The 27,705-nt window shown below is 42.1% G+C and overlaps 1 protein-coding gene across 4 annotated transcripts in view; it reads right to left on the bottom strand.

Annotated features, from left to right (window-relative positions):
* Positions 1-27,705, bottom strand: part of FAM135B (family with sequence similarity 135 member B) — a 366,985-nt gene that overhangs the window by 12,304 nt on the left and 326,976 nt on the right. For 3 of the 4 annotated variants that reach the window (XM_030937787.1, XM_030937788.1, XM_010364503.1), the window contains exons 12-16: positions 25,961-26,115; positions 10,583-12,608; positions 7,020-7,186; positions 4,146-4,237; positions 569-666 (exon numbers count right to left, since the gene is read on the bottom strand). In XM_030937787.1, coding sequence (XP_030793647.1) covers positions 569-666; positions 4,146-4,237; positions 7,020-7,186; positions 10,583-12,608; positions 25,961-26,115 — 2,538 coding nt within the window. Of the gene's footprint in view, positions 1-568; positions 667-4,145; positions 4,238-7,019; positions 7,187-10,582; positions 12,609-25,960; positions 26,116-27,705 lie in introns of those variants that run through there. The other variant, XM_010364504.1, reaches the window with a different exon arrangement.

The raw sequence follows: 27,705 nt of genomic DNA, 5'->3' as shown, positions 1-27,705 counted from the left end.
AGGCGCCCGCCACCACGCCTGGCTAATTTTTTTGTGTTTTTAGTAGAGACGAGGTTTCACCGTATTAGCCAGGATGGTCTGTATCTCCTGACCTCATGATCTGCCCACCTCGGCCTCCCAAAGTGCTGGGATTACAGGCGTGAGCCACCGCGCCTGGCCTTTTTCACACATCATCTCAGTGCTAGTTCCCCTTAATAGATAAGAAAACAGAAGTTTAGAGATTTAGAAACCTTGCAAAAGGTTCTGTATCTGGTACATGGTAAGAAACAAGATTTCAACTTGTGAGTGTTAGAACAAGAATTCAAACCTAGGAATTTTTGTTTTAAGTCAAATACTCTTCCTACAGAACTACAAAAAGTGTTATTCTCCCTGATATAAACTATGGCAGATATGAATGTGTACAACAGACCTGGTACTTACTTCTGCTTTAAAAATAATTTATTAAAAGTCACAAGTTAGCTTAGCTCAGTGGTATACAGAAGGCATCATAATATTGCTTTTATACAGCAAATACTCAAAAATGTCCCCCCTCTTCCCCCAGCATTAACTACCTGTGGTTTCCTTTTACCTAATTCGGGATATGGAGAGGTTGTACAACTGAATGTGTTGAATGATTTCATCCAACAACCGATCCGTCATGGTATCAAAATCTGCAAATGTGTCCATCTGGAAGAAGAGAGAGGAACAGGTGTTGGGTATGGTTGTGGCGGGGGCTGGGCTCTGTGCACAGCCTGTCTTCTTCCACTAAACACCGTGGTGTCTACTGGGGTGTGCCTACCTCTGATGTTAGGGCTACAGGATGACATATGACCTCAGGACGAAAGGCCCACAGACTGGGGCTCTAAGGAAGAAACACAGAGACGCTCAGGAACACTCAGCTGGGAGGGCGGCTGACACTGAAGTAGCAAGCTTGTGGTGCCGACTGCCACACCAGGTGCCTGGAGTGTCAGCATGCCGCTGGGATTGCTGCCCCCGCTTCACAGAGGAGGAAATAGGCTCTGGGAGGGGAGGCCGCCTGTTCACCTCACATGACCCAGGGTTCACACCAAGACAGGCCTCACTGCAGAGGCCCTCCCCTTTCTGTGGCATAGCCTTTAGAGTATGCAGTCAGCTTTGGGAAGGATCGTAAAGTCACCCACGTCTTAGGATGGATAGTGGAAGGACCCAGGAGATCAAAGGAAGAGGAGGAACGCCACACATGTCCTTGGATATTTGAAGGGCAGCAATAAGGAAAATATATTAGATTGGTTTATATAACCTCAAGGGCTAACTTTTAGAAACATGAATTAGAGTCAAAGGGAAATAGATTTGGGGCCAATATCCAAAAATGTTTGAAAAGTCCCTCATATGTGGAGCTGTCCTATAACATCATGGGCTGCCAAGAACTAGGAAAAGTGAACAGGATGTCTCACAAATGTCCATCCAGTGAAGAAAGGAGTACGTGTTGGGGGATAGGAGTGGTGAAGAGAAGACCTTTATGAGTTTCTGTCACCTGCCATCCAATGAGCTTTGAGGCGTGACAGAATAAAGCATACTGCAAAGTCTCTAGACTTTCTGGAATAAGAAAGAACCATAAGCTCTTCTGCTTATGGGATCTGTGCCTTGGACCTGTTGCTTCCCATCTAAACTTCAGTCTCCTTATTTATTTATTTATTTATTTTTATTTATTTTTTTTTTTTTGAGACGGAGTCTCGCTCTGTCGCCCGGGCTGGAGTGCAGTGGCCGGATCTCAGCTCACTGCAAGCTCCGCCTCCCGGGTTTACGCCATTCTCCTGCCTCAGCCTCCCGAGTAGCTGGGACTACAGGCGCCCGCCACCTCACCCGGCTAGTTTTTTGTATTTTTTAGTAGAGACGGGGTTTCACCATGTTAGCCAGGATGGTCTCGATCTTCTGACCTCGTGATCCGCCCGTCTCGGCCTCCCAAAGCGCTGGGATTACAGGCTTGAGCCACCGCGCCCGGCCAGTCTCCTTATTTATTAAAGGGGGATAGTGTCGCTACCTCCTTAGTGCCATGTTAAAAATTAGATAAAATAGGACAGGTGCGGTGGCTCATGCATGTAATCACAGCACTTTGGGAGGCCAAGGCAGGTGGATTATGAGGTCAGGAGATCAAGACCATCCTGTCTTACATGGTGAAGCTCCGTCTCTACTAAAACTACAAAAAATTAGTTGGGTGTGGTGGCACATGCCTGTAGTTCAGGAGGCTGAGGCAGGAGAATTACTTGAACCCAGGAGGTGGAGGCTGCAGTGAGCCGAAGTTGCACCACTGCACTCCAGCCTTGGCGACAGAGCGAGACCCCGTCTCAAAAAAAAAAAAAAAAAAAATTAGGTAAAATATACCTAAGAGAGATGCTGCTTTTTTTCTCTAACTTTTCAGAGCCTATTTCCTCATCTACAAAATATTAATTCAACATACACATTATTTAAACAAGTGGCTATAATTATGATGCCTGAGTTGACCATGATGAGCTATGCTTTGGAAATCACAGTAGGTTTAAAAAGTAATACCAGGAACTCCCCAACCAAGGCGTTTAAAAGTATATTAATACATACTGAAAGTGGACCTGCTGATGAGACAACTTTCTTTTTTTTTTTTTGAGACAGAGTCTCGATCTGTCGCAAAGGCTGGAGCACAGTGGTGCGATCTCGACTCACTGCAACCTCCGCCTCCCGGGTTCACTCCATTCTCCTGCCGAGTAGCTGGGACTACAGGTGCCTGCCACAACGCCCGGCTAAGTTTTTGTGTTTTTGGTAGAGACAGGGTTTCACCATGTCAGCCAGGATGGTCTCGATCTCCTGACCTCATGATCCGCCCACCTTGGCCTCCCAAAGTGCTGGGATTACACTGCGCCCGGCCGAGACAACTTTCAAAAAGTAGCAATGCGTGCATAATCAGTACTGAGTGGCCAACTCCTGCAATTAAGTGAATTGTGTAAAGGTCCAGCTCTAAAGACCTGAGGTTTCCAGGTTGAACCCAGCAACCATGAAGCCGCATCAGAGAGGTACAAGATGTGCACACCCGGAAGGATTATTTCCTGACTGGCTCTCTCTTACTAACAATTCTTATCTTCCCTGCAAAGAAAACCTCACTAGCACAAATCACAAACACCAAGTGAGCAAGTGCTGCTCACTCATTTCCCTGCTCCCTCCTCTGACTGGCCTGGTTATTCTCTTTTCTTTACTTTTCGTTTTTTCTTTTCTTTTTTTTTTTTTTTTTTTTTTTTTTGAGACAGCATCTTGCTCTTTGACCCATGCTAGAGTGCAGTGGTGTGATCACAGTTCACTGCAACCTCGACCTCCTTGGGCTCACGTGATCCTCCCACTTCAGTCTCCCAAGTAGCTGGGAATACAGGCGTCCACCATCATACCAAGCTAATTTTTGTATTTTTTGTAGACAAAGGGTCTCACTTTGTTGCCCAGGCTGTTTCTGAACTCCTAGGCTCAAGCGATCTGCCTGCCTCAGCTTCCCAAAGTGCTGGGTGAGCCACCGCGCCTGGCCATCCTCTCTTAGCACTGGGTCAGATTTGTTCATGTATTAAAGTTGGGTGCACACAGGAATTATCTTCCTGGAGATCACATATAGTATCCTCCTCTCCGGGATAGGCTGACATGGACCCTGCCTAACTCCCAGAAGCTCCGTCCCCTCTCCTGTGAGGGGATGGTGATATCAACGTGTGATAGAACTGCCATGAAGTTAAATGAGGAAACAAGTACGGAGTACGCAGATGCTCCAAAAAAACACTTTCTTCTCTCTCCCTCAACATCTGTACCTCTGTGTACTGCATGGTGCACAACTTCGCCTAGAGCAGGTGCCCAAGTAAAGGCAGCAGAACTGAGTGCCAACAGTTGGGAAGTGAGTCATTACCCACATAACTTATGCTCTCACTTGCCACCCGCCCTAATGCCCTGTGAAGGCAAAGGCTCCAGTCAACTGATTCACGTGTTCTCATTTCTTACCCTTTCCTCTCCCTCCCAAAATAAAACAGCACGTCTTTTCTTTCCAGCCCATCCAAATGCCTGGCCAGCATTTCTTTTCATGGTCTCCTCCTATCTGTGTGTGTCCATAAATTATCATGGTGCATTGAGGAGGCTCATATAAGCATGCATCCAGGGTTCTTTCAGCTCTGGTGTTTTTATCATCATACCTGATTCTTTTCAGACATCAGGAAGTCCAGTTTTCCTCCAGGGAGCCCCAGTTCTATGAATGTCTTTACCAGTCGAAGGTCTGCACTGTTCCCTAAAAATGACAGATAACCCCCACCCCAGTCCCGTAGTTAGTCATATAAAATATTGACACACGAGGAATTTCTTTCTCTCTCCCTCTTTCCCCATTTCTACTGGGTTTTCTCAGTTTTGGTTAAGTAGTTAATATAAACAACAAAAACAGCTACAATCCCGGCTCTCCTGCCACCCCTCGGCCCCCCACACTCAGAGCCTGGTCCTTTCTAGCAGTCCCACCTCGACAGAGTTATCCCTGATCTGTGAGCATGTGGCTTGTGAACACTCTGCATGCAGGAACGGTGGGAGGTACACCGCCTCCCCTTCTTCCACAGCAAATCCCATTTTGCAAGTGGTTCTTTCGCATGGCTGATGGGGCACAATGGGACCCCTACCAGCCCCGTCTTCAGTTACTTGCTTAATAGAAGACTATCTAGTACTGCCATTTACAGGTAATCTGCAAGCCTCCCCCTACCTCCCAATTGGCCAATCATGGCACAGTGATCTAAATATACTAGGACTGTCTCTTGGGAACAAGAGTCACGGCAAAGCAAGCTCTATGGAGGGACAGCAGTGGGCATTGGGGCAGAGGGATGAAAGGTTAAGAATGCAAGGCTATCAAGGCACGAAGAACACAGGAAATGCATTCCCAAAATAAAAGTCATGTGAAAAAAATGGATTTAATACAACAGAATAAGGTTTATATGCCAGTAGAGTGAGGCATAAATTTAATGTTGGTCGTACGGGTTCAATTACGTCTTAATAAATGTTTCTCCTATTTCTTAAAAGTTCCCTGTAGAGACCGGTGCGGTGGCTCACGCCTGTAATCCCAGCACTTTGGGAGGCCAAGGCAGGCGGATCACGAGGTCAGATCAAAACCATCCTGGTTAACAAGGTGAAATCCCGTCTCTACTAAAAATACAAAAAATTAGCTGGGTGTGGTGGCGGGAGCCTGTAGTCCCAGCTACTTGGGAGGCTGAGGCAGGAGAACAGTGTGAACCTGGGAGGCAGAGCTTTCAGGGAGCCGAGATCGTGCCACTGCACTCCAGCCTGGGGGACAGAGCAAGACTCCACCTCAAAAAAATAAAAATAAATAAATAAATACGTTCCCTGTAGAGCTGAAAGTTAGAAGCTAATTATTTGGATATATAAATCACTTACTTTACTATGTAAATATGCCCCACAGGTCATAGTTCCAAAATAGTCTGTAAACTGTGAGTGAAAATATCATTCTTTACGAAACTACCCAATGATTCAAAGGAGGATTAACGTGCCACGTGGAATTGGGGGAAGTCCAGGTGTTCGGGGTTGTCCCTGATGCTTTAGGATGACTCAGATATGCCCAAACGCCCACCCATGTTGGTGGCCTGTCAGAGTCCATGCCCAAACTTGTAAGGTCACAGTCACAAAATGGTCATTTTTTTAAGGAAATCTCTGCATTTTGTGTTATGACGTTAATTATTATCCATTCCCTCTTTCATTTTTGTCAGTAAAATTAGGCTCTTTGGTTCCACTGTTGCTATTGTTTGAAGTTCCCTAATGATATGCCAGGGCCTGCCGTAGGAAAACAAAAGCTGCAAGTGTTGATATTCAGCATAAAGTGTTAAGCAAGGGGTGGAAATGGCCCCCTCTCCTTCAGCTACTGAGGGAAAGAGAACTTTCTGCAACTTAAAACTGTCTCAGAAAATATGATTTAATATGGTGTTCTTAATAAACTGAGAACATTTATAAGAATACAAATCCTGAGTATTTTGTACAACATGAAGAGTTGCGTCAATATTCATAACTGTTATCAATGTGCTCAGCTCTCTGTTAATACAAATAAGCCCTTGGAAATGGAATTTGAACAAGTGGATCCTGAAAATTCTGCAGAGTTTAGGCAGATGCACCTTGAAGTAGGGAACTCGTCTTCCAAAGCACCCTGTGCTTGGTATCATTTGTGGTTTTCATGACTTGTTGCCCAGTTGATAATGTGATCCATGGCTCCGTTTTCTGACAGTACAAAATGGGTGAAGCCTCTCTATCTTTATAACATTCCTCATCTTTCATGTGCATGATGGAAAAAAAATGCCTATAGCCTGATCGGATGTCTTATTTTAACAAATATATTGAAAGTCTTATCTCATTTTACTTTAGTGTCATATACATGAGAGGTACAGACTGGTCATGCACGACATTGAGTTGATGAGTGAGAAAGTTTGTTTTGTTCCTGCAAATCTCAGAACCTAGCAAAGTCCCTGGTATAGAAAAGGTATTCTATAAGTGGGAGGTAAATAAAAATAGGTAGCAAAATAGTTTGGGCCACTAACCTGAGCTCCTCAAAATGAATACATGTATTCATTCCTCTCCATTTCTTCCTTTATTCAGACCATTGTATTGACTCATGAATTCCATGAATTCGTGGGTTCAAATTACTGTGTTCATGCATTTCATTAATATATTCATTCCCATAATATATTAATTTCATTAATTCATTCACTCCATTCATTCTTTTACTTTGTACACTTATTCTATTAATCATTTATTCCATTTATTTATGTATTGATTTATCCCATTCACTCCTTCACTACATTTATTCATTCATTCATGTATTTTATTTAGTTAACAGATTTTTGGGGACAGAGAGATATTTTCTTTAAGAGCAAGGCCATATCATTTCCTTAGATTCATCATAATTACTGTCATTCCATAGTTGCTAATAGAACATTCTGTTGAATGAATGCTTCATCTAAATTAATGCATAAATATTATAAGTTGTATATATGACAGAATTTGGGAAGAAAACTTGTTTTAGAACTCACCATCCAGGCCATGGACACAGACAACCAGGTGAATTCCATCTTCCAAATTTTCTTCCTCTTCCTCTGGTGGGAAATATGGTATATCAGAAGCTAGTACAGTTAAGTCACTGTACAGAAATCCTTCAATCTTCAGTTCTTTTTTAAATTTTTCTTTGGCCTGATAAAAACTGGAGAATACACTAATTAATCACAAGCCAAGCTGTGTATTTCATGTTGAACAGGAAATGAGCTGGGCTGGTATGTAGGAGGGCTGAGCACCCACAGGCCAAGTGCCTGCTGAGTGGCAATCGCTGACTTGAGTCCCCAGGGGACATACTAGTGAGTGAAGCTTTGTTCTGAACAAGGAGGCAAGAAAGTATTCTATGAAAACCAAAGCCTCTAGGGGTTTTGGTTCTGCAGATGCTTATGTGATTCCTGCATTGAACAGGAGACAGAATGACAGGATATCAAAGATTCTACCCAGCTCCAAGGCCCCATACAATCTTTAAAAAGTGAAAGCCCACCAGCAGTGTAAAAGTGTTCCTATTTCTCCACATCCTCTCCAACACCTGTTGTTTCCTGACTTCTTAATGATCGCCATTCTAACTGGTGTGAGATGGTATCTCATTGTGGTTTTGATTTGCATTTCTCTGATGGCGAGTGACGATGAGCATTTTTTCATGTGTCTGTTGGCTGTATGAATGTCTTCTTTTGAGAAATGTCTGTTCATACCCTTTGCCCACTTTTTGATGGGGATGTTTGTTTTTTTCTTGTATATTTGTTTGAGTTCTTTGTAGATTTTGGATATTAGCCCTTTGTCAGATGAGTAGGTTGCAAAAATTTTCTCCCATTCTGTAGGTTGCCTGTTCACTCTGATGGTAGTTTCTTTTGCTGTGCAAAAGCTCTTTAGTTTAATTAGATCCCATTTGTCAATTTTTGCTTTTGCTGCCATTGCTTTTGGTGTTTTAGACATGAAGTCCTTGCCCATGCCTATGTCCTGAATGGTACTACCTAGATTTTCTTCTAGGGTTTTTATGGTATTAGGTCTAACATTTAAGTCTCTAATCCATCTTGAATTAATCTAAACTAGTTCAACCATCATGGAAAACAGTATGGCAATTCCTCAAGGATCTAGAACTAGATGTACCATATGACCCAGCCATCCCACTACTGGGTATATACCCAAAGGATTATAAATTATTCTACTACAAAGACACATGCACACGTATGTTTATTGCGGCACTATTCACAATAGCAAAGACTTGGAATCAACCCAAATGTCCATCTGTGACAGACTGGATTAAGAAAATGTGGCACATATACACCATGAAATACTATGCAGCCATAAAAAAGGATGAGTTTGCGTCCTTTGTAGGGACATGGATGCAGCTGGAAACCATCATTCTTAGCAAACTATCACAAGAAGAGAAAACCAAACACCGCATGTTCTCACTCATAGGTGGGAACTGAACAATGAGATCACTTGGACTCGGGAAGGGGAACATCACGCACTGGGGCCTATCATGGGGAGGGGGGAGGGGGGAGGAGGGAGGGATTGCATTGGGGAGTTATACATGATATAAATGATGAATTGATGGGTGCTGACGAGTTGATGGGTGCAGCACACCAACATGGCATAAGTATACATATGTAACAAACCTGCACGTTATGCACATGTACCCTAGAACTTAAAGTATAATTAAAAAATAAAAAAAATAAAAAAATAAAAAGTGAAAGCGTCTTGACTTGATTGACACCCAGGCCCACCATGGCTTGGCCTTCCCCTGCTTCTCCAGCATCACTCCTCACCACTCCCAGCCTCCATAAATAACACATTTCTTATCATTTTCTGCATGAACTACATGTCTTGGCTTTACTTCCATGCCTTGGTGAACGAGGGCCTGTGTGCCTGAAATGCCTGTCTCACTTGGCTATGATGCTGTTTGTCTGGTTACCTGGCAAGACGATGGTTAAGGGACTGGACCCTGGAGTCAGACTGCCAAGGTCAGAATCTCAAATTTGACACTTACTATTTCTTGTTATTATCTGTTATTAGCCTCCTCCTCTTCCTCCTCCTCCTCATCATCGTCGTCGTCTCTTATACTTTTTTCTCAGAGTAGATGCCATCTTCTTTAGGAAGCTTTGCCTGGCCACTATCCCTATTCACACTCATTTCCCCAAGCCAAATTAGGTGCTTTTCCTTCTGGCTCCACCATGCACACACGAAACATCATATTTACCCAGTCACTGCCCTCATCTACTTTTCTCATGTGTCTGTCTCTCTGTTAGACTGCAGATACAATAAAAGCAAGGGAACCCCTGGCCAGGCAGCTACTGGACAGCATCTGCTATGTCTGCTGTGTACTCATTGAATTAATGACAAGTACCATATGATAGGTATTTAATATTCTTTATAAAACAAAAAACCCAATGTTTACCTGCCTGTGGCAATTTCTTTGGAGACACCATTAATATGTAACTCTTTAGCATTTTGCAGAAGGGTAAAGAAGATGGGATGTTTGATAAAGTGATTCTATTATATACATAATCAGATATACAGTTTACAGATGGGAGAGCAATGTGAATATAAGCCCAACACAAGGATGAAGAAATGAATTCTGGCATTACAAAGGTAAACTTAAAAGCCCCACAATGTTAAAGGGTGTTTGGGAGCCAAATCTGATGAAGAATTGTATTCCTCAAAGGCTCTTAAGGAATTCCCCTTTCAAACTATGAAAAGGTAGAGGTACAATGATATTCATAAGAGTTATAATATTCATAATAAAAATTGAACAAAATTAGCGGGGTGTGGTGGCTCATGCCTGTAATCCCAGCTCTTTGAGAGGCCCAGGCGGGCAGATCAAGAGGTCAAGAGGTCGAGACCATCCTGACCAACATGGTAAAACCCCGTCTCTACTAAAAGTACAAAAATTAGCTGGGTGTGGTGGTGGGTGCCTGTAGTCCCAGCTACTTGGGAGGCTGAGGCAGGAGAATTACTTGAATCCATGAGGTGGAGGTTGTAGTGAGCCGAGATTGAGCCACTGCACTCCAGCCTGGTGACAGAGCGAGACTCTGTCTCAATCAATCAATCAATCAATCAATAGTTAAAATTTAAAGGTTCATTTGTAAAGAATTTGGTTAATAAATCATGGTATATTCATGCAACAGAATGTTGTGTAATTATTAAAATGATGATGCAAACATAGATTTATAAACATAGATATTTCTAATATATTATTAAATTAAACATTTACAATTGCCATTTATACAGAATGGTCTCATTTTTGTATAAAAAGCATAAATAGATATAGATTCACATAGAAAAAATGTAGAAGAATATACACCATGGTTACATTTGGAGGTAGACTTATTGACCATTTTTACTTCCTTACAGCATTCTGCATTTTTAATTCATATGATATGAATTAAATATATGATATATTATCTATAATATGATATATTACCTTATTTAAATCAAAAAATCACAGATATTTAAATTTTGAAGTAGTATGCATGAAATGGAGAAATATGTGGAAAAATCTAAAAGACTGTTGTGGGAAATGTAAGCCCATCAGCCAGCTTACCTAAACATCCTTTCACTGACTTCCTCATCCAATGTGCTGGAATGGGTAGAAACAACTCCAAAGGATCCCAAAGGCTGATGGGTGATGGGAAACAGGGTCTGTTTGGAAGAGAATCCAGCCCTGGCGGGGGTCTCCTTGGGCACAGATGAGAAAGGGAGACAGGTGGCAGTGCAAGACACAGATAAGTTCACAACCTCCACAGCCTTCAGACTGTCCAGAGTGAAGGTCTCTGCAGAGGTCAGATGGGACCCCATGATGGAAGTGCCTGCCTTCAGCTCTTGGTTTTTCAAAACCTGGGAATGAACGGAATGGGTCACAGTGGGGCACACAGTGCCTGCTTTATGTTTAGCCTCCAGGAAGGCATTCGCTCCTCTATTAAATGCTGTGTCATCCACAATGCAAGGTGAACCACTTTGGCTTTGCTGGCCTGTTGAGTTCATGTTGATGGCATCAGCAGCTGATGTATAGCTCAATTCAGGCACCTGATGTTGAGAGAGACCCTCAACCTCTGAGATGCCACTGTTGGAAAGAGCTGGCTGACCCACATTCAAGTCTTTAGGTATGCCCTTTGGGGTTTCCACGAGTGCTCTATGAAGAGATCTGGTCCTGGGGTTTTCAAGTGCTATGACACGTGGTATTTTTAAATTAAGACCTTTGGTTTCAACACCTGGAGTGTTCTCAGTCCTGCCATCAGGAAGACAGTGTCCTTGAGCATCAAACTGCTTCCCTTTCCCTTTGGGGATGTCTATGTATCCAGGGCCCTGCTGGTTGTCAGCATCTAAAGCTATCTCTACCAGGGGATGGTCCGCTCCAGCATCCTGTGTTCCAGAGTCACCACAAAGTTGAGAGCAAGGTCCTGGGGAACCTTGGCTCTTGCTGTACATATCTGAAGGTTCAGCAAAACCTCCACCTTGCTGCTTGGTGTCTGCATCTTCAGCAGCCTCCTCTGGGCTACTGATATGGGGAGCAGATACAGACTTGGTTAACTTAGTGAGTGCCACCTCCCGCTCATCCTCCTCAAAAGGTAAAGAGCTAATGGAGGTGAGAGAAGCCTGGATGCCGCTTGGCAAACTGGTGTTACTTTCTGTGTGCCCACCCTCTAGGGAGTTCCGGTGGAGGGCATGTCTTCGAACAAATGGGTGCAAGACTTCCCGATCACTGGGCAACTCCAGAGCCCTGCTTCGGGCCTCTGACCAGGCAACGGAGCTTGGTTCACTCTCAATGCCTGAATCCGATATGATGGATGAAGATCTCTTGATGACCCCGGATAGCACTGAGAGTTCCTCCTGCTCTTCTGTGTGAGAGTCCTTTAGGGAAGACCTAATATCTAAGGGCTCCCTCAGGGTAGAATTTAGTGGATCACAGGGCTCAGAGGGGGTGAGTTTCAAGCTTAGCAGCACCATCTTCCCCTCTTGATCTATTCCCTTTCCTAGAGTACTTAATTCATGGAGAGTGGTTTTGTCTGAAGAGATGGCATTTTGGTGGCTTCCACCTACTACCACTTTGCTTAGCCCAGTCCTGTCTAATCCATACTTATCTCTAGAGCTCCTATTCTCATGCTGAGCATTGAAGGCCACCAGGGGTTCAGCTCTGGAGGGGTTCTTATTGCTAGATTTTACATCAATGTAGGTCAGCACTGGGGCCTGTCCATCCTCTGGGCCAGGACTCCTTCTAGAAGTATCCACATCTGCCATTGGATGTGTCCCAGCCTCAGATGTTTGGCCAGTCCAACATTCATCTTCAGGCACACCTGCTTTGTTTTGAAATTCACCAATTGTTATATATACCTGAGATTCAGAGCACACATCCATATGATTTTGTGTGGCCACATTCTCAGCCAGCTCTGGACACCTTATAACTTCTTCATCAGAATCCATTTGGGATGGTTTTAGGGTAGACAAGACAAGGTCTTCCCTAAAAGATAAATTGCCATTTACCATACAGTTATCTTCTTTCTCTTTTAGATTCATTATTTTAGGACTTGTCACTGGAACATCAAAATTAGGATAAACACTCAAGTTATGCCCTATGGAAAAAAAAGAAAGAAAATTATATCATAGCATAAGAATCTATGTTTACAAGTTATCCAAATGTCTAACTGCATAATAAAGAATTTGGCTTTGAGGACTTGGTTCCAAGATGGCTGAATAGAACAGTTCCAGTCTACAGCTCCCAGCATGAGTGATGCAGAAGACGGGTGATTTCTGCATTTCCAACTGAAGTACTGAGTTCATCTCACTGGCACTTGTTGGACAGTGGGTGCAGCCAACGGAGTGTGAGCTGAAGCAGGGTGGGGCATCACCTCACCCGGGAAGCACAAGGGGTCAGGGAATTCCCTTTCCTAGCCAAGGGAAGCCAAGACAGATGGTACCTGGAAAATCAGGACACTTCCACCCTAATACTGTGCCTTTCCAATCATCTTAGCAAACAGCACACCAGGAGATTATATCCTGCGCCTGGTTCAGAGGGTCCTACACCCATGGAGCCTCACTCACTGCTTGCACAGCAGTCTGAGATCGAACTTCAAGGTAGCAGTGAGGCTGGAGGCGGGGCATCTACCATTGCTGAGGCTTGAGTAGATAAACAAAGCAGCCAGGAAGCTCGAACTGGGTGGAGCCCAACACAACTCAAGAAGACCTGCCTGCCTCTGTAGACTCACCTTCTAGGGGCAGGGCATAGCTGAACAAAAGGCAGCAGAAACTTCTGCAGACCTAAACATCCCTGTCTGACAGCTTTGAAGAGAGTAGTGGTTCTCCCACCTTGGAGTTTGAGATCTGAGAATGGACAGACTGCCTCCTCAAGTGGGTCCCTGACCCCTGAGTAGCCTAAGTTGGAGGCACCTCCCAGTAGGGGCCGACTGACACCTCATACAGCCAGGTGCCCCTCTGAGACAAAGCTTCCAGAGAAAGGATCAGTCAGCAACATTTGCTGTTCTGCAATATATGCTGTTCTGCAGCCTGCACTGGTGATACCCAGGCAAACAGGGTCTGGAGTGGACCTCCAGCAAACTCCAACAGACCTGCAGCTGAGGGTCCTGACTGTCAGAAGGAAAACTAACAAACAGAAAGGACATTCACACCAAAACCCCATCTGTACGTCACAATCATCAAAGACCAAAGGTAGATAAAACCACAAAAATGGGGAGGAACCAGAGCAGAAAAGCTAAAAATTCTAAAAATCAGAGCACCTCTTCTCCTCCAAAGGATTGCAGCTCCTTGCCAGCAATGGAACAAAGTTGGACAGAGAATGACTTTGAAGAGTTGATGGAAGTACACTTCAGACAATCGGTAATAACAAACTTCTCCGAGCTAAAGGAAGATGTTCGAACCCATCGCAAAGAAGCTAAAAACCTTGAAAAATGATTAGATGAATGGCTAACTAGAATAAACAGCAGAGAGAAGACCTTAAATGACGTGATGGAGCTGAAAACCATGGCATGAGAACTACGTGACGCATGCACAAGATTCAGTAGCCGATTCGATCAAGTGGAAGAAAGGGTATCAGTGACTGAAGATCAAATGAATGAAATGAAGTGAGAAGAGAGAGAAAAAAGAGTAAAAAGATATGAACAAAGCCTCCAAGAAACATGGGACTATGTGAAAAGACCAAATCTACATCTGGTTGGTGTACCTGAAAGTGACAGGGAGAATGGAACCAAGTTGGAAAACACTCTTCAAGATACTATCCAAGAGAACTTCCTCAACCTAGCAAGGCAGGCCAACATTCAAATTCAGGAAATATGGAGAACTCCACAAATATACTCCTCGAGAAGAGCAACTCCAAGACACACAGTTGTCAGATTCACCAAAGTTGAAATGAAGGAAAAATGTTAAGGGTAGCCAGGAGGAAGGTCAGGTTACCCACAAAGGGAAGCCCATCAGACTAACAGTGGATCTCGTGGAAGAAACTCTATAAGCCAGAAGAGAGTGGGGGCCAATATTCAGCATTCTTAAAGAAATGTATTTTCAACCCAGAATTTTATATCAGCCAAACTAAACTTCATAAGTGAAGAAGAAATAAAATCCTTTACAGACAAGCAAATGCTGAGAGATTCTGTCACCACCAGGCCTGCCTTACAAGAGCTCCTGAAGGAAGCACTAAACATGGAAAGGAACAATTGGTACTGGCCACTGCAAAAACATGCCAAATTGTAAAGACCATCCATGCTGGGAAGAAACTGCATCAACTAATGAGCAAGATAACCAGCTAACATCATAATGACAGGATCGAATTCACACATAACAATAGTAACCTTAACTGTAAACGGGATAAATGCTCCAATTAAAAGACACAGACTGGCAAATCGGATAACGAGTCAAGACCCATCAGTGTGCTGCATTCAGGAGACCTATCTCATGTGCAGAGAAGACATAGGCTCAAAATAAAGGGATGGAGGAAGATCTACCAAGCAAATGGAAAACAAAAAAAAAGCAGGGGTTGCAATCCTAGTCTCTGATAAAACAGACTTTAAACGAACAAAGATTGAAAGAGACAAAGAAGGCCATTACATAATGGTAAAGGGATCAATTCAACAAAAATAGCTAACTATCCTAAATATATATGCACCCAATATAGTAGCACCCAGATTCATACAGCAAGTCCTTAGAGACCTACAAAGAGACTTCAACTCCCACACAATAATGGGAGATTTTAACACCCACTGTCAACATTAGACAGATCAATGAGACACAAAGTTAACAAGGATATCCAGGAATTGAACTCAGCTCTGCACCAAGCAGAACTAATAGACATCTACAGAACTCTCCACCCAAAATCAACAGAATATACATTCTTCTCAGCATCACATGGCACTTATTCCAAAATTGACCACATAATTGGAAGTAAAGCACTCCTAGTAAATGTAAAAGACCAGAAATTACAACAAACTGTCTCTCAGACCATAGTGCAATCAAATTAGAACTCAGGATTAAGAAACTCACTGAAAACCACCCAACTACATGGAAACTGAACAACCTGCTCCTGAATGACTACTGGGTACATAATGAAATGAAGGCAGAAATAAAGATGTTCTTTGAAACCAATGAGAACAAAGACACAACATATCAGAATCTCTGGGACACATTTAAAGCAGTATGTAGAGGGAAATTTATAGCACTAAATGCCCACAAGAGAAAGCTGGAAAGATCTAAAATTGACACCCTAACATCACAATTAAAAGAACTAGAGAAGCAAGAGCAAACACATTCAAAAGCTAGCAGAAGCCAAGAAATAACCAAGATCAGAGCAGAACTGAAGGAGATAGAGACACAAAAAACCCTTCAAAAAATCAATGAATCCAGGAGATGGTTTTTTGAAAATATCAACAAAATTGATAGACCACTAGCAAGACTAATAAAGACAAAAAGAGAGAAGAATCAAATAGATGCAATAAAAAATGATAAAGGGGATATCACCACCGATCCCACACGAAATACAAACTACCATCAGAGAATACTATAAACACCTCTATGCAAATAAACTAGAAAATCTAGAAGAAATGAATAAATTCTTGGACACATACATCCTCCCAAGACTAAACCAGGAAGAACTTGAATCCCTGAATAGACCAATAACAAGTTCTGTAATTGAGGCAATGATTAATAGCCTACCTACTAAAAAAAGTCCAGGACCAGACGGATTCACAGCCGAATTTCACCAGAGGTACAAAGAGGAACTGGTACCATTCCTTCTGAAACTATTCCAATCAATAGAAAAAGAAGGAATCCTTCCTAACTCATTTTATGAGGCCAGCATCATCCTGATACCACAGCCTGGCAGAGACACAACAAAAAAAAGAGGATTTTAGACCAATATCCCTGATGAACATCAATGCAAACATCCTCAATAAAATACTGGCAAACTAAATCCAGCAGCACATCAAAAAGTTTATCCACCATGATCAAGTTGGCATCATCCCTGGGATGCAAGCCTGGTTCAACATACACAAATCAATAAACATAATCCATCGTATAAACCAAACCAATAAATGGGGAAAGGATTCCCTATTTAATAAATGGTGCTGGGAAAACTGGCCAGCCATATGTAGAAAGCTGAAACTCGATCCTTTCCTTACACCTTATACAAAAATCAGTTCAAGATGGATTAAAGACTTAAATGTTAGACCTAAAACCATAAAAACCCTAGAAGAAAACCTAGGCAATACCATTCAGGACATAGGCATGGGCAAGGACTTCATAACTAAAACACCAAAAGTAATGGAAACAAAAGCCAAAATAGACAAATGGGATCTAATTAAACTAAAGAGATTCTGCACAGCAAAATAAACTACCATCAGAGTGAACAGGCAACCTACAGAATGGGAGAAAATTTTTACAATCTACCCATCTGACAAAGGGCTAATATCGAGAATGTACAAAGAACTTAAACAAATTTACAAGAAAAAATCAAACAACTCTATCAAAAAGTGGGCAAAGGAAATGAACAGACACTTCTTAAAGACGACATTTATGTAGCCAACAGACACACGAAAAAATGCTTATCATCCCTGGCCATCAGAGAAATGCAAATCAAAACCACAATGAGATACCATCTCACACCAGTTAGAATGACGATCATTAAAAAGTCAGGAAACAACAGGCGCTGGAGAGAATGTGGAGAAATAGGAACACTTTTACACTGTTGGTGGGATTGTAAACTAGTTCAACCATTGTGGAAGACAGTGTGGCAATTCCTCAAGGATCTAGAACTAGAAATACCATTTGACCCAGCCATCCCACTACTGGGTATATACCCAAAGGATTATAAATCATGCTGCTATAAAGACACATGCACACATATGTTTATTGCAGCACTATTCACAATAGCAAAGACTTGGAACCAACCCAAATGTCCATGAGTGATAGACTGGATTAAGAAAATGTGGCACATATACAACATGGAATACTATGCAGACATAAAAGTGGATGAGTACATGTCCTTTGTAGGGACATGGATGAAGCTGGAAACCATCATTCTGAGCAAACTATCACAAGGACAGAAAACCAAACACTGCATGTTCTCACTCATAGGTGCGAAATGAACAATGAGAACACTTGGACACATGGTGGGGAACATCACACACTAGGGCCTGTCATAGGGTGGTGGGAGGGGGAGGGATAGCATTAGGAGATATGCCTAACATAAGCGATGAGTTAATGGGTGCAGCACACCAACATGGCACAGGTATACATATGTAACAAACCTGCACATTGTGCACATGTACCCTAGAACTTAAAGTATAATTTAAAAAAAAAAAAAGAATTTGGCTTTTTTTCATTCCTAATTCTTAAGAAATAGTCTCTAGAGTCTTAGAATTTCTCAAATGATAATACTGTCTTTGTTATTTATGGGGTCTTGATAATGTTTGCTAACCAGGGACTCATGATGAATCCCTAAACACTTTATGCTAATAAGTTAGTTCAGGATAGAGGTTGGCCATGCTGGAAAGACCAATCATGTGACTAGAGAGTTAAGACATTCAGTCAAGTAATACCAGCCTGATTTCTGGGAAAGAGTGACCTGGAGATTGATTTTGGTCACAATGAACCCCTGATAAAAACTCTGAATTCTGAGGCTTAGGTGAGTGTCTCTGGTGATGACACAGACCGGTGTGCCCGGAGGGTGCCTCCCGAGGACACAGAATGTTTATCTCTCAGGGCCCTCAGACCTCATCCTATGGATCTCCTTTTTAACTGGATGTTGTATCTTTTATAATAAAAATGCAATTATATGTATGATGCTTTCCTGAGTTCTAGGAGTCATTCTAACAAATTATTGAACCTGAGGGGTTATAGAAACCCACAATTTGCAGCCAGTTGTTCAGAATATGGGTGGCCTGGGAACTCCTGAGCTGATGTCTGGTTTTATTTATTTATTTATTTATTTATTTACTTTTTCTTTTGAGATGGAGTCTTGCTCTGGCCCAGGCTGGAGTGCAGTGTCTCCATTTCAGCTCACTGCAATCTTCACCTCCCAGATTCAAGTGATTCTCCTGTCTCAACCTCCCAAGTAGCTGGGATTACAAGCACATGTCACTATGCCTGGCTAATTTTTGGTGGTTTTTTTTTTGTATTTTAGTGGAGATGGGGTTTCACTATGTTGCCCAGGCTGGTCTCAAACTCCTGAGCTCAGGCAATCCACCTGCCTCAGCCTCCCAAAGTGCTGGGATTACAGGCGTGAGCCACTGCGCCCGGCCTGGTGTCTGCTATTTAAAGGTAAAGTTCATCGAGGATTCTGCCCTTAGATGGTGAAGTTCGACCTCTGGGTAGGTAGTGTCAGAACGACACCGCACAAACAAAAAGCTATCAAAACCTGTCATCCTTTTACTTTTAACTTATCAAAGTATGTGTAATCATCCCCACTTGTAAATATTAAAGCATTTCTCCATCTTATGCACAATATTTACAGAGTAAAAGACAGCTTTAGAGCCAGAAAAGCCTGATTTTGTTAGAAAATTCTGACATTGCCATTTACCCAGCGACAAGACCTTGGACAACTATGGAACTTAAATAAGCTCTTATCCTATTAGAGGTCACTTTCCTCAACTCTACAATGGGAAGATTCAAAGTAAACTTCATGCTCTATAGTCATAAGTCAAAGTAGAGTTATAATACAAGATGATGTCACACCTAGGGAAGACAGATTTCTACTTTCTCAGAAAAGTACTGCCGAGCTTGAATTCTATTAAGAGAAACTCTCCTTTGTGGCATTCAGACCACAGGAAAGCTCCCGGAATCATTGTGATCTTCATAATCAGATGGTGGGGAGCCAAAGATGATCTTTTCCTATTTTTATTTAGGTAAGTCATTCTCTCTCTCAATCTCTCATCTCCTCTTTCCTTTCTTCTCTCCCCCTTACTCTCTCTCCGCCTCCCTCCCTTCTAAGAATTCGTAACTGGACAAAAACAATAACCTCTCATGTCTGTCTGTATCATGGCTCTCATGAAACAGTCGTGTGACATGTTATTCAATTTACATATACAAACAAAAAAAAAGGACTGGATTTTTATTTTCTTTAAAAAGTTTAAATCCTCCACATGGTCTTAGTAGAAGTTAAATCAATGTAGTCACTATTGAATGTGATCATGAAGTAAACCACTGAGACACTGCTTACAGACTGCAGGGAGCATTAAGACATGATGCCTTGGAATGGAGTTTATGATTGCAGCAAGGAAATAACGGATCTCTTCCTTACCAGGGCACATTCTTTGCATCTTGAGCAACTGTGAACAAATTTCCCCCTCTCTACGATAACCTTCCCACAACCTACCACAAGTTAGACGTCCTCTAACAAATTTCGAGCCTCCCTTCTAGATACATGCAGTGTGATATATCCTATTGCCATACTATGATCTGTTTGTGCATCTGTTGTCAAGCCTAGAGAGAAGAGTTGGTGTTTTGTGAATTTCTATAGCCCCAAGGCTAGCATCATGGCTAGTACATAGGTGATGAATTGAGAATAGAACAGAAATCCAACAAAACAAATAATAATATGCTCATTATTGTTTGCATTGGCTTGAAAAAATGTTGCTTCAATATCATTTAGTCCCACAAACAGTACTTTGACATATTCTATGTGAAAAATCCCTATCCTAGGCAGTGGCTTAGAAGGAGGGAAAGTGAGTACTAGTCATAATAGTGAACCAGGCTCTGCCTTTAAGGGATTTGCAAAATGTTGGGAAATATACACAGATACAGCTATCTCTTCTGCCAAAATAATGTGCACTATGGCAAAACAATGAAGATAGTAAAAAGACTAGTGGTTGCCAGGCACTGGGGAGAAGGCAGGATAAATAGGCTAAGAACTGAGGATTTTTTGAGCGATGGAACTACTGTGTATTGTACTATAAGAATGGATGCACATCACTCATTATACGTCTGTCCAAACCCATAGAATGTGCAACATGAAGAAGGAACCCTCATGCAAACTAGGAACTTTGAGTGATAATGACGTGTCAATAGAGGTTCATCTGCTGTAACAAAGGCAACTCTCAGGTGGGAGATGTTGATAGTGAAGAAGGCTATGCATGTGAGGGCGCAGGAGGTATGTAGGAAATCTCTGTATCTTCCTCTTTATTTTCCTTTACTGGGAACCTGAAATGCTCTTTTAAAAAGTCTTTAAAAAATAAAAAAAGAATGGGACTGCTGGGGAATATGAAATGAACTTCTTCAGAAAAGGAGGGAATGAGCCACACTAAGCACAGGGAACAGCATGGGCAAAGGCCCAGAAGGCTGGGCACACTCTGCTCCAGGTTTGGTTCATTCCCATGTGGATGGAACAAGAGTGAGGTGTTGGGGGTGTGAAGTCAGACAGAGAGAGAGAACCCACCCCATAGATGAACTTGAATGCCTTGTATAAATGAGTCATCTGGTCTTTATACCACAGGTCATAGATTCTTGGAATTAAAAAAAAAATGTATCAAATTCATCACGGACAGTTAAGACAGGAAACAGAAAGTGCAGGAAGTCAGTCAGTTGCCAAAATAGCAAATAAATAGTTTCACTATTGTAATTATAGAAAAATGAAAGTAGCAAAGGATCTAATTGAAAGAGAATGGATTTAGAGTCAAATACTAATGAACAGCGTTAGTTAACATGCATTCAGAATGCCTTTATGCCAGTTGCTCTTTTAAGTGTTTTATGGACTGATCAATCCACTAGTCACAGCAATCCTATGGAGGAGAAATTCTATTTCCTTTTGCCTAATTTCACACAGTTAATAATCGTTAGGGGGAAAGACTCAAAACCAGACAATCTGACAATCTGGCCAACTCTTCAGGTTTTAGGCGAACCTCCCAATTGTCTTAGAATAGAGAGGCATGGTGTGGGTGTTGGGGGAGCAGAGACAAAGACAGATTTTGCAGAGTGTCTGGCACCTGGCATATGTTTAGGCCATGTGATATGGTTTAGGCCATGTGGTATGGTTTGGCTGTGTCCCCACCCAAATCTTATGTTGAATTGTAGCTCCTGTAATTCCCAGATGTTGTGGGAGGGACCTGGTGGGACATAATTGAATCATGGGGGCAGCTTCCCCCATCTGTTCTCGTGCTAGTGAATACATCTCACAAGATCTGATGGTTTCATGAGGGGAAAACCCTTTCGCTTGGCTCTCATTCTCTTTGCCTGCTGCCATTTAAGACGTGCCTTTCACCTTCCACCACATGATGCCTCCCTAGCCACGTGGAACTGTGAGTCCATTAAATGTCTGTTTCTTTGTAAGTTACCCAGTGTCGGGTATGTCTTTATCAGCAGTGTGAGAACATACTAATACACCATGGTACTGTCACAGACCATGAAGAAATGCTATTATGGCTTTCGTTAGTTGTTTTTTTCTTTTTAGAGACAGGGTGTCACCTGTCACCCAGGCTGGAGTGCAATGACAGGAGGCACAGTCATAGCTCACTGTAGCCTCTAACCCCTGGGCTTAAGCAAACCTCCCACCTCAGTCTCTCGAGAAGTTTGGACTACAGGTGTGAGCCGCCGTGCCCAGCAAATGCTATTATTTTCACGTAGAAATGGAAATCTTTTATTTCCCTTTTTCCCGTACACTGGACGAATGGAATATAATCGTATCTGATAACGTCACGGCAAGGCATAAATATTAAGGTCACTGGGTTCTTGAGGAAAGAGAAAATAGTTCTTTATCACTCATGCTTTTGATCTGGGGTTAAAGAATCATCAGAATACTTTGTGAGAGATCAAGGAGTTCAAGAGAAGCTTCCAGTTTGGAGTGGGGGTACAGATATTTCTGTAAATGTAGTATGGGGGATACAGAAGGCTCAGGTCAGAGGTCCATGGAGAGAAGACTGGAGGAGAGAGATCTGCCTCTGAGAGTGACTGCCTTTGTTCCTCCAGGAAGATGAGTGCACCTGCACTGTGCAGGAGTCCCAGCCTCAAGCTCAACACAGAAGCTGCAAGGAGAGGCTGATCCTAAAATATGACATTGTGCAAGGAAAATATCTTGAGGCCCCCAAAATCACTAAGCTAAAGAGAAAAGCCAAACTAGGAACTGCTTAAGGCAAACCTGCCTCCCATTCTATTCAAAGCTACCCCTTTGCTCACTGAGATAAATGCATATCTGATTACCTCCTTTGGAAAGGCTAATCAGAACACTCTAAAGAATGCAACCATCTGTCTCTTATCTATGTATGACCTGAAAGCCCCCTCCCAGCTTCGAATTGTCCTGCCTTTCAAGACCAAACCAGTGTTCACCTTACATATCTTGATTGACGTCCCATGTCTCCCTAAAATGCATAAAACCAAGCTGTGTTCTGACCACCTTGGTTACATGTCATCAGGACCTCCTGAGGCTGTGTTATGGGCCTGTGTCCTCAACCTTGTCAAAATAAACTTTCTAAATTAACTGAGACCTATCTCAGGTTTTCAGGATTCACAACATAAATATGGATAACCAATGGGTTAGAGCAACGTGCAGGTTTGGACAGACTTCCCCCAACCATGTCTTGTTGCTGTTTGACTCCAGGGCACTGACATGAGAGGTAGTGAGAAAAGAATGGGCAGAGAAGCCCCAGAAAGACTGAGGTTGATTTTCCAGCTGATGTTGCAGGATGGAGGCAGAGAGAGGGAATGAATTTATTTATTTATTTAATTGATTTTTTTTTTTTTTTTTTTTTTTTTTGAGGCGGAGTTTCACTCTTGTTGCCCAGGCTGGAATGCAATGGCGCAATCTTGGCTTACCACAACCTCCGCCTCCCAGGTTCAAGCAATTCTCCTGCCTCAGCCTCCCGAGTAGCTGGGATTACAGGCATGTGCCACCACACCCAGCTAATCTTGTATTTTTAGTAGAGATGGAGTTTCTTCATGTTAGTCAGGCTGTTCTCAAACTCCCGACCTCAGGTGATCCACCTGCCTCAGCCTCCCAAGGCGCTGGGATTACAGTTGTGAGCCACTGTGACCAGCCAAGGGAATGCATTTATTTAAAAAATAGAGGTATGTGATATAACTGCACCTGTGAGTTGAGGGACTAAGATTCATATTCACAAGAATGTATGTTAATACGTGCAGAAAAAAAGACTGGAAGACAGTCTGCAACAAAACCTAATAATGATAATACTAGAGGTTCTGATAGTGGGCGATTAATTTAAATTTCTTCTCCAACAGTTCAGATTCTCTGTAGTTAAATCATATAACTCTGATGAAGATGCACTTACATATTAGTATATATGCATACCTACATATGCATACATACACATACATATATATGCAAACACACATACATACATGCACACACACACACACCCCACAGAAGAAAACGTCTCGGTGTCATATTTTAAACTTGTTTTGACCAGTTGGTTTGGAGGCTCTCTGGCCTGTACACTTTATAACTGCCATACGCTGTGCTGACACTAGATGTCAGGGTATAACTGAGAACCAAATAACCGTTGTTTGCAAGGTTGCACTGCCCTTGGAAGTCTCTTGGATTTTTAAAATATCCTACAAGTCTCAGGTAGCAGAATCTTTGAAATTTAGCCATTTTAAAGCATCCTTTAAATGATGGGCACTTAAACATGATGATTTAAAACTCCTTGCACAGACAGCGAGGCAGAGCACGGACTTTGGAATCAGAGTGAGTTGGCTTTTAACATTGGCTTTAATAAACCTTGTGATCTTTAATAAATTCTTATACTTAGTGCCTCAGATTCTCTCTGTGGCATTGAGCTTGTGAGTTTGTTTACAGGATTAAAGAGGTAAAGCATCTAAAACCTCCAGCATAGAGCCTGATGTTTTTCTGATCCTTGAAGGGAGCACAGGACGATTTAGCTTGTTGGGTTTCCAGGAGCAGGGCCATGTGAGTCAGGACAAGAAATGAACCTTGACCTCTTGCCCAGGGCACTTCCCTCTTGACCTCTAAGTCCATTAACAAACTCTGTGTGACAGCAGCAAAACAGATTGCACTCCGGATACATATACAGAAACAATACACACAAACATGTGATCTTTTCTCCCTGAAATGAATCATTCATCTATTAAACCATATACAGTAAGTCCTCATTTAACATCATCAGTAGGTTGCTGGAAACATTGACCTATAATACAATTAAAGGGATGTGTAACAGAAGCAGTTTTACCATAGGCTAATTGATATAAACAAGAGTTAAGTTCCTATGGCATATTTCTGATCCCAAAACCATCATTAAATTTAAAGACTTAAAACACTTCTAATATTAAACCCTGAAGTAAATCTGAGCTATACATACATTTAAGAACAATTAATAAAAACAAATAATGATTTGCCCAGTATTTGGTGACTCGAGTGACAGCAGTTGTAGTGGTGGTGGGTTAGATCAAAGAATAAATGTCTGCAAAGTCAAACTGTAAGGAGCACCTCCTGCCAACCTGTAGTTCACGATCAGTCAGAAATACAGTAGCTCGCTGAGTGCTTCCATACTTTACCCTTTCCTGGTGGCTCAGGAAAACAAATCAGCTTAGACAAGATACCATCCCATTGCAGGACTCAGCCCTGGACAAGACACCATCCCATCTCAGGGTGCACTCACACATACCCACTCACTCTGACCAGGATGATGTATACACACCAATTCACCTAATGGGCACAGCTGTAGACTATGGGGGAAATCAAAATACCTGGAGAAAAATCACCCAGGCAGACAAGATGATAATGTGCCAACGCCACACAGACAGTGGCCCAAGTGGCCAATGCCTTTATTTTTTATTTTATTTTTTTTATTTTTGGGGGCTTGCTCTGTCACCCAGGCTGGAATGTAGTGGTGCGATCTCGGCTCACTGCAACCTCTGCCTCTTGGGTTCAAGCGATTCTCCTGCCTCAGCCTCCCAAGTACCTGGGATTACAAGCGTCTGCCACCACACCTAGCTAATTTTTGTATTTTTAGTAGAGATGGGGTTTTGCCATTTTGGCCAGGCTGTTTGAACTCCTGACCTCAGTTGATCTGCCCACCTCGGCCTCCCAAAGTGCTGGGATTACAGGCACGAGCCACTGAGCCCAGTCTTTGGCTCAATGTCTTTAAAGTTCACCTGGAAATCATATTTATTTGAATGGCACATTTGAGATAAGAAAGAATCTTCATCTGATTTTCATGTCACTCTGGTGTGGGGATGGGCAGGCTGTGGTTCCTATTTTGCAGGTGAAAACACACTACAGATAATTCCACTCCAGAAGGAGTCAGGGAGGAAGTGTTTCATTGTTATTTTGTTAGATTGGTTTGTCCATTTCACAGAAACAAAGTCATTTCAAACCATTAGCTTGTTTCCTCTCTACGAACTGACACAATCGTTCATTAATTTGGTGTCACTTTCGCTGGGACATAAACAAACTGGGCCACTGTCAGAATCTCACTGGAAAGCCTTATTCCTGAGTCTTTCCAAAACAAAACAGACAAACCTGTCGCAGGGCAGTCCACGTATCTGTCCTCAAAGATCACTGGCAGGGTGTTCCAATCACCATCGATGTCCAGGCACTCTGCAGGCAGCGGAGGCATGCTGGTGAGGTACTCTGAGTTCCGGATGTCCAGGGATAGCTGGCTGTGCGTCTGTATCCTGGGGAGCACATGGCAGGGTAAGCACCCGGGGAAGAGTGAAAGGTTTCCAAACTGTTACCCCCTCTTCCTAATCCCAGGAAAATACTCAGTTCTCAGCCGACTCTGGCAATTGTCTGCCCATCATCCTTTTCTTCCACCCACCTACTCAGCCCCCAGAGCCATAGTCTGCTTTGTTTTGGAACTGACTGAGGTGTTGAAGTGAAAAGCCATGGATTACAGGATTAGCAGAAACACAAGGGTATTTATCATAGACCATTTTAGTGAAATGTAATAAATACCACATTAGTGGAAAGCAAACTGAGTTTTTAAATGACTAGAAATTTAGAAATTTTAAATTAGCATTTTGAAAAAATATAAATCTACGTATCTTTTACTCTTTTCTTACTCCTTAGATGACTTAGGATCTGGTCATATTTTGGCATATTTGAATTAAAACCTATCTAAAATACCATTTTTATTGATTATTACATGGACAATGGCATCCTGGATAAAGGTATAAATTTCCCTAGATCAAGAGCCATATATTTTGGTTTCCCCCGTAAGATGAAAAAAAATATGTCCCATATTCTTTCTTTCTGACATATATATCCTTCCACCAACAGGAATTCAATTCCAGAGTTTGGAATAATCACCATTCCTAATTCAAAGGCTGGGGTGGTAGAAAGTGTGTATTCCCTTCTCATCAAGTTTCTACAGAAGAGGGAGAGTGTATTTTTACTCTATAAAGGAAAAAAGCATGAACATTTCATCATTATTTTCCATGCCAACTCAATCACTCTTCCCCCAAGGGAAGAAGGAGCCTTACAGAGTCTATGAGTTTTGGGAAGACTTGAGTTTGCAGAGCTAGTTTCCGTGTGTCTGTCTATCACTCCTGTGGAGCAGCTCGGCCTCTGGAAGCTCCCTTCTTACTTCCCAGCCTTGTAGACCAGCTCCCTGTAGAAAGGGCTTTATAGCTGTGAAACTGCACAGACTCAAAGCAACTTTTCAAACTCAGCATTCTCAGGAACAGGTGCAATGAAGATAAATGTATAGACATATATAATATGTATATATAGTTCATACAATATACATATTGAATTTACATATTAAGTATGATTTCATATACATATCTATTTACTATACATATTAAATATGTATATTTTGTTTCCTTCTCATTTTTAATTGGATGTTAACCCACCACAATAGAGAGGAAGGGTTATTTTCTCTTCCTCAAAGCCCTGAAGGCTGCTACAACTTCATAACTCTGTGAATTCTCAGAATATTTAACTCTTTAAATGTTCTTCTCTGAATATGTAACTCTTTACATATTCTTCTCAGCATATTTAACTCTTTAAATATTCTTATCTGAGTGTTAAAATGGAATTTTATCGCAGTCAATTCTGCACTTTTTACCACCCTCTGAATCTGGAATTTCTGGCCCACTTTTGGTTTTATTAGAAAATATGTTGAATACCAGTGGACTTAGGATGGTGTGCATGGGCTAGGAAGTATACCTAGAGGATTGCAGCTTGATTTTAGGTCGAACAAGCTAACAGTCATGAAAAAAACAAGTGATTAAGCAAATAATTAAAATATAGCAGGACAGGTG

This window comes from Rhinopithecus roxellana, chromosome 9 (genome assembly GCF_007565055.1).
Source record: "Rhinopithecus roxellana isolate Shanxi Qingling chromosome 9, ASM756505v1, whole genome shotgun sequence".
Taxonomy (NCBI): Eukaryota; Metazoa; Chordata; class Mammalia; order Primates; family Cercopithecidae; genus Rhinopithecus; species Rhinopithecus roxellana.
This window is presented reverse-complemented; position numbering and strand designations above follow the sequence as displayed.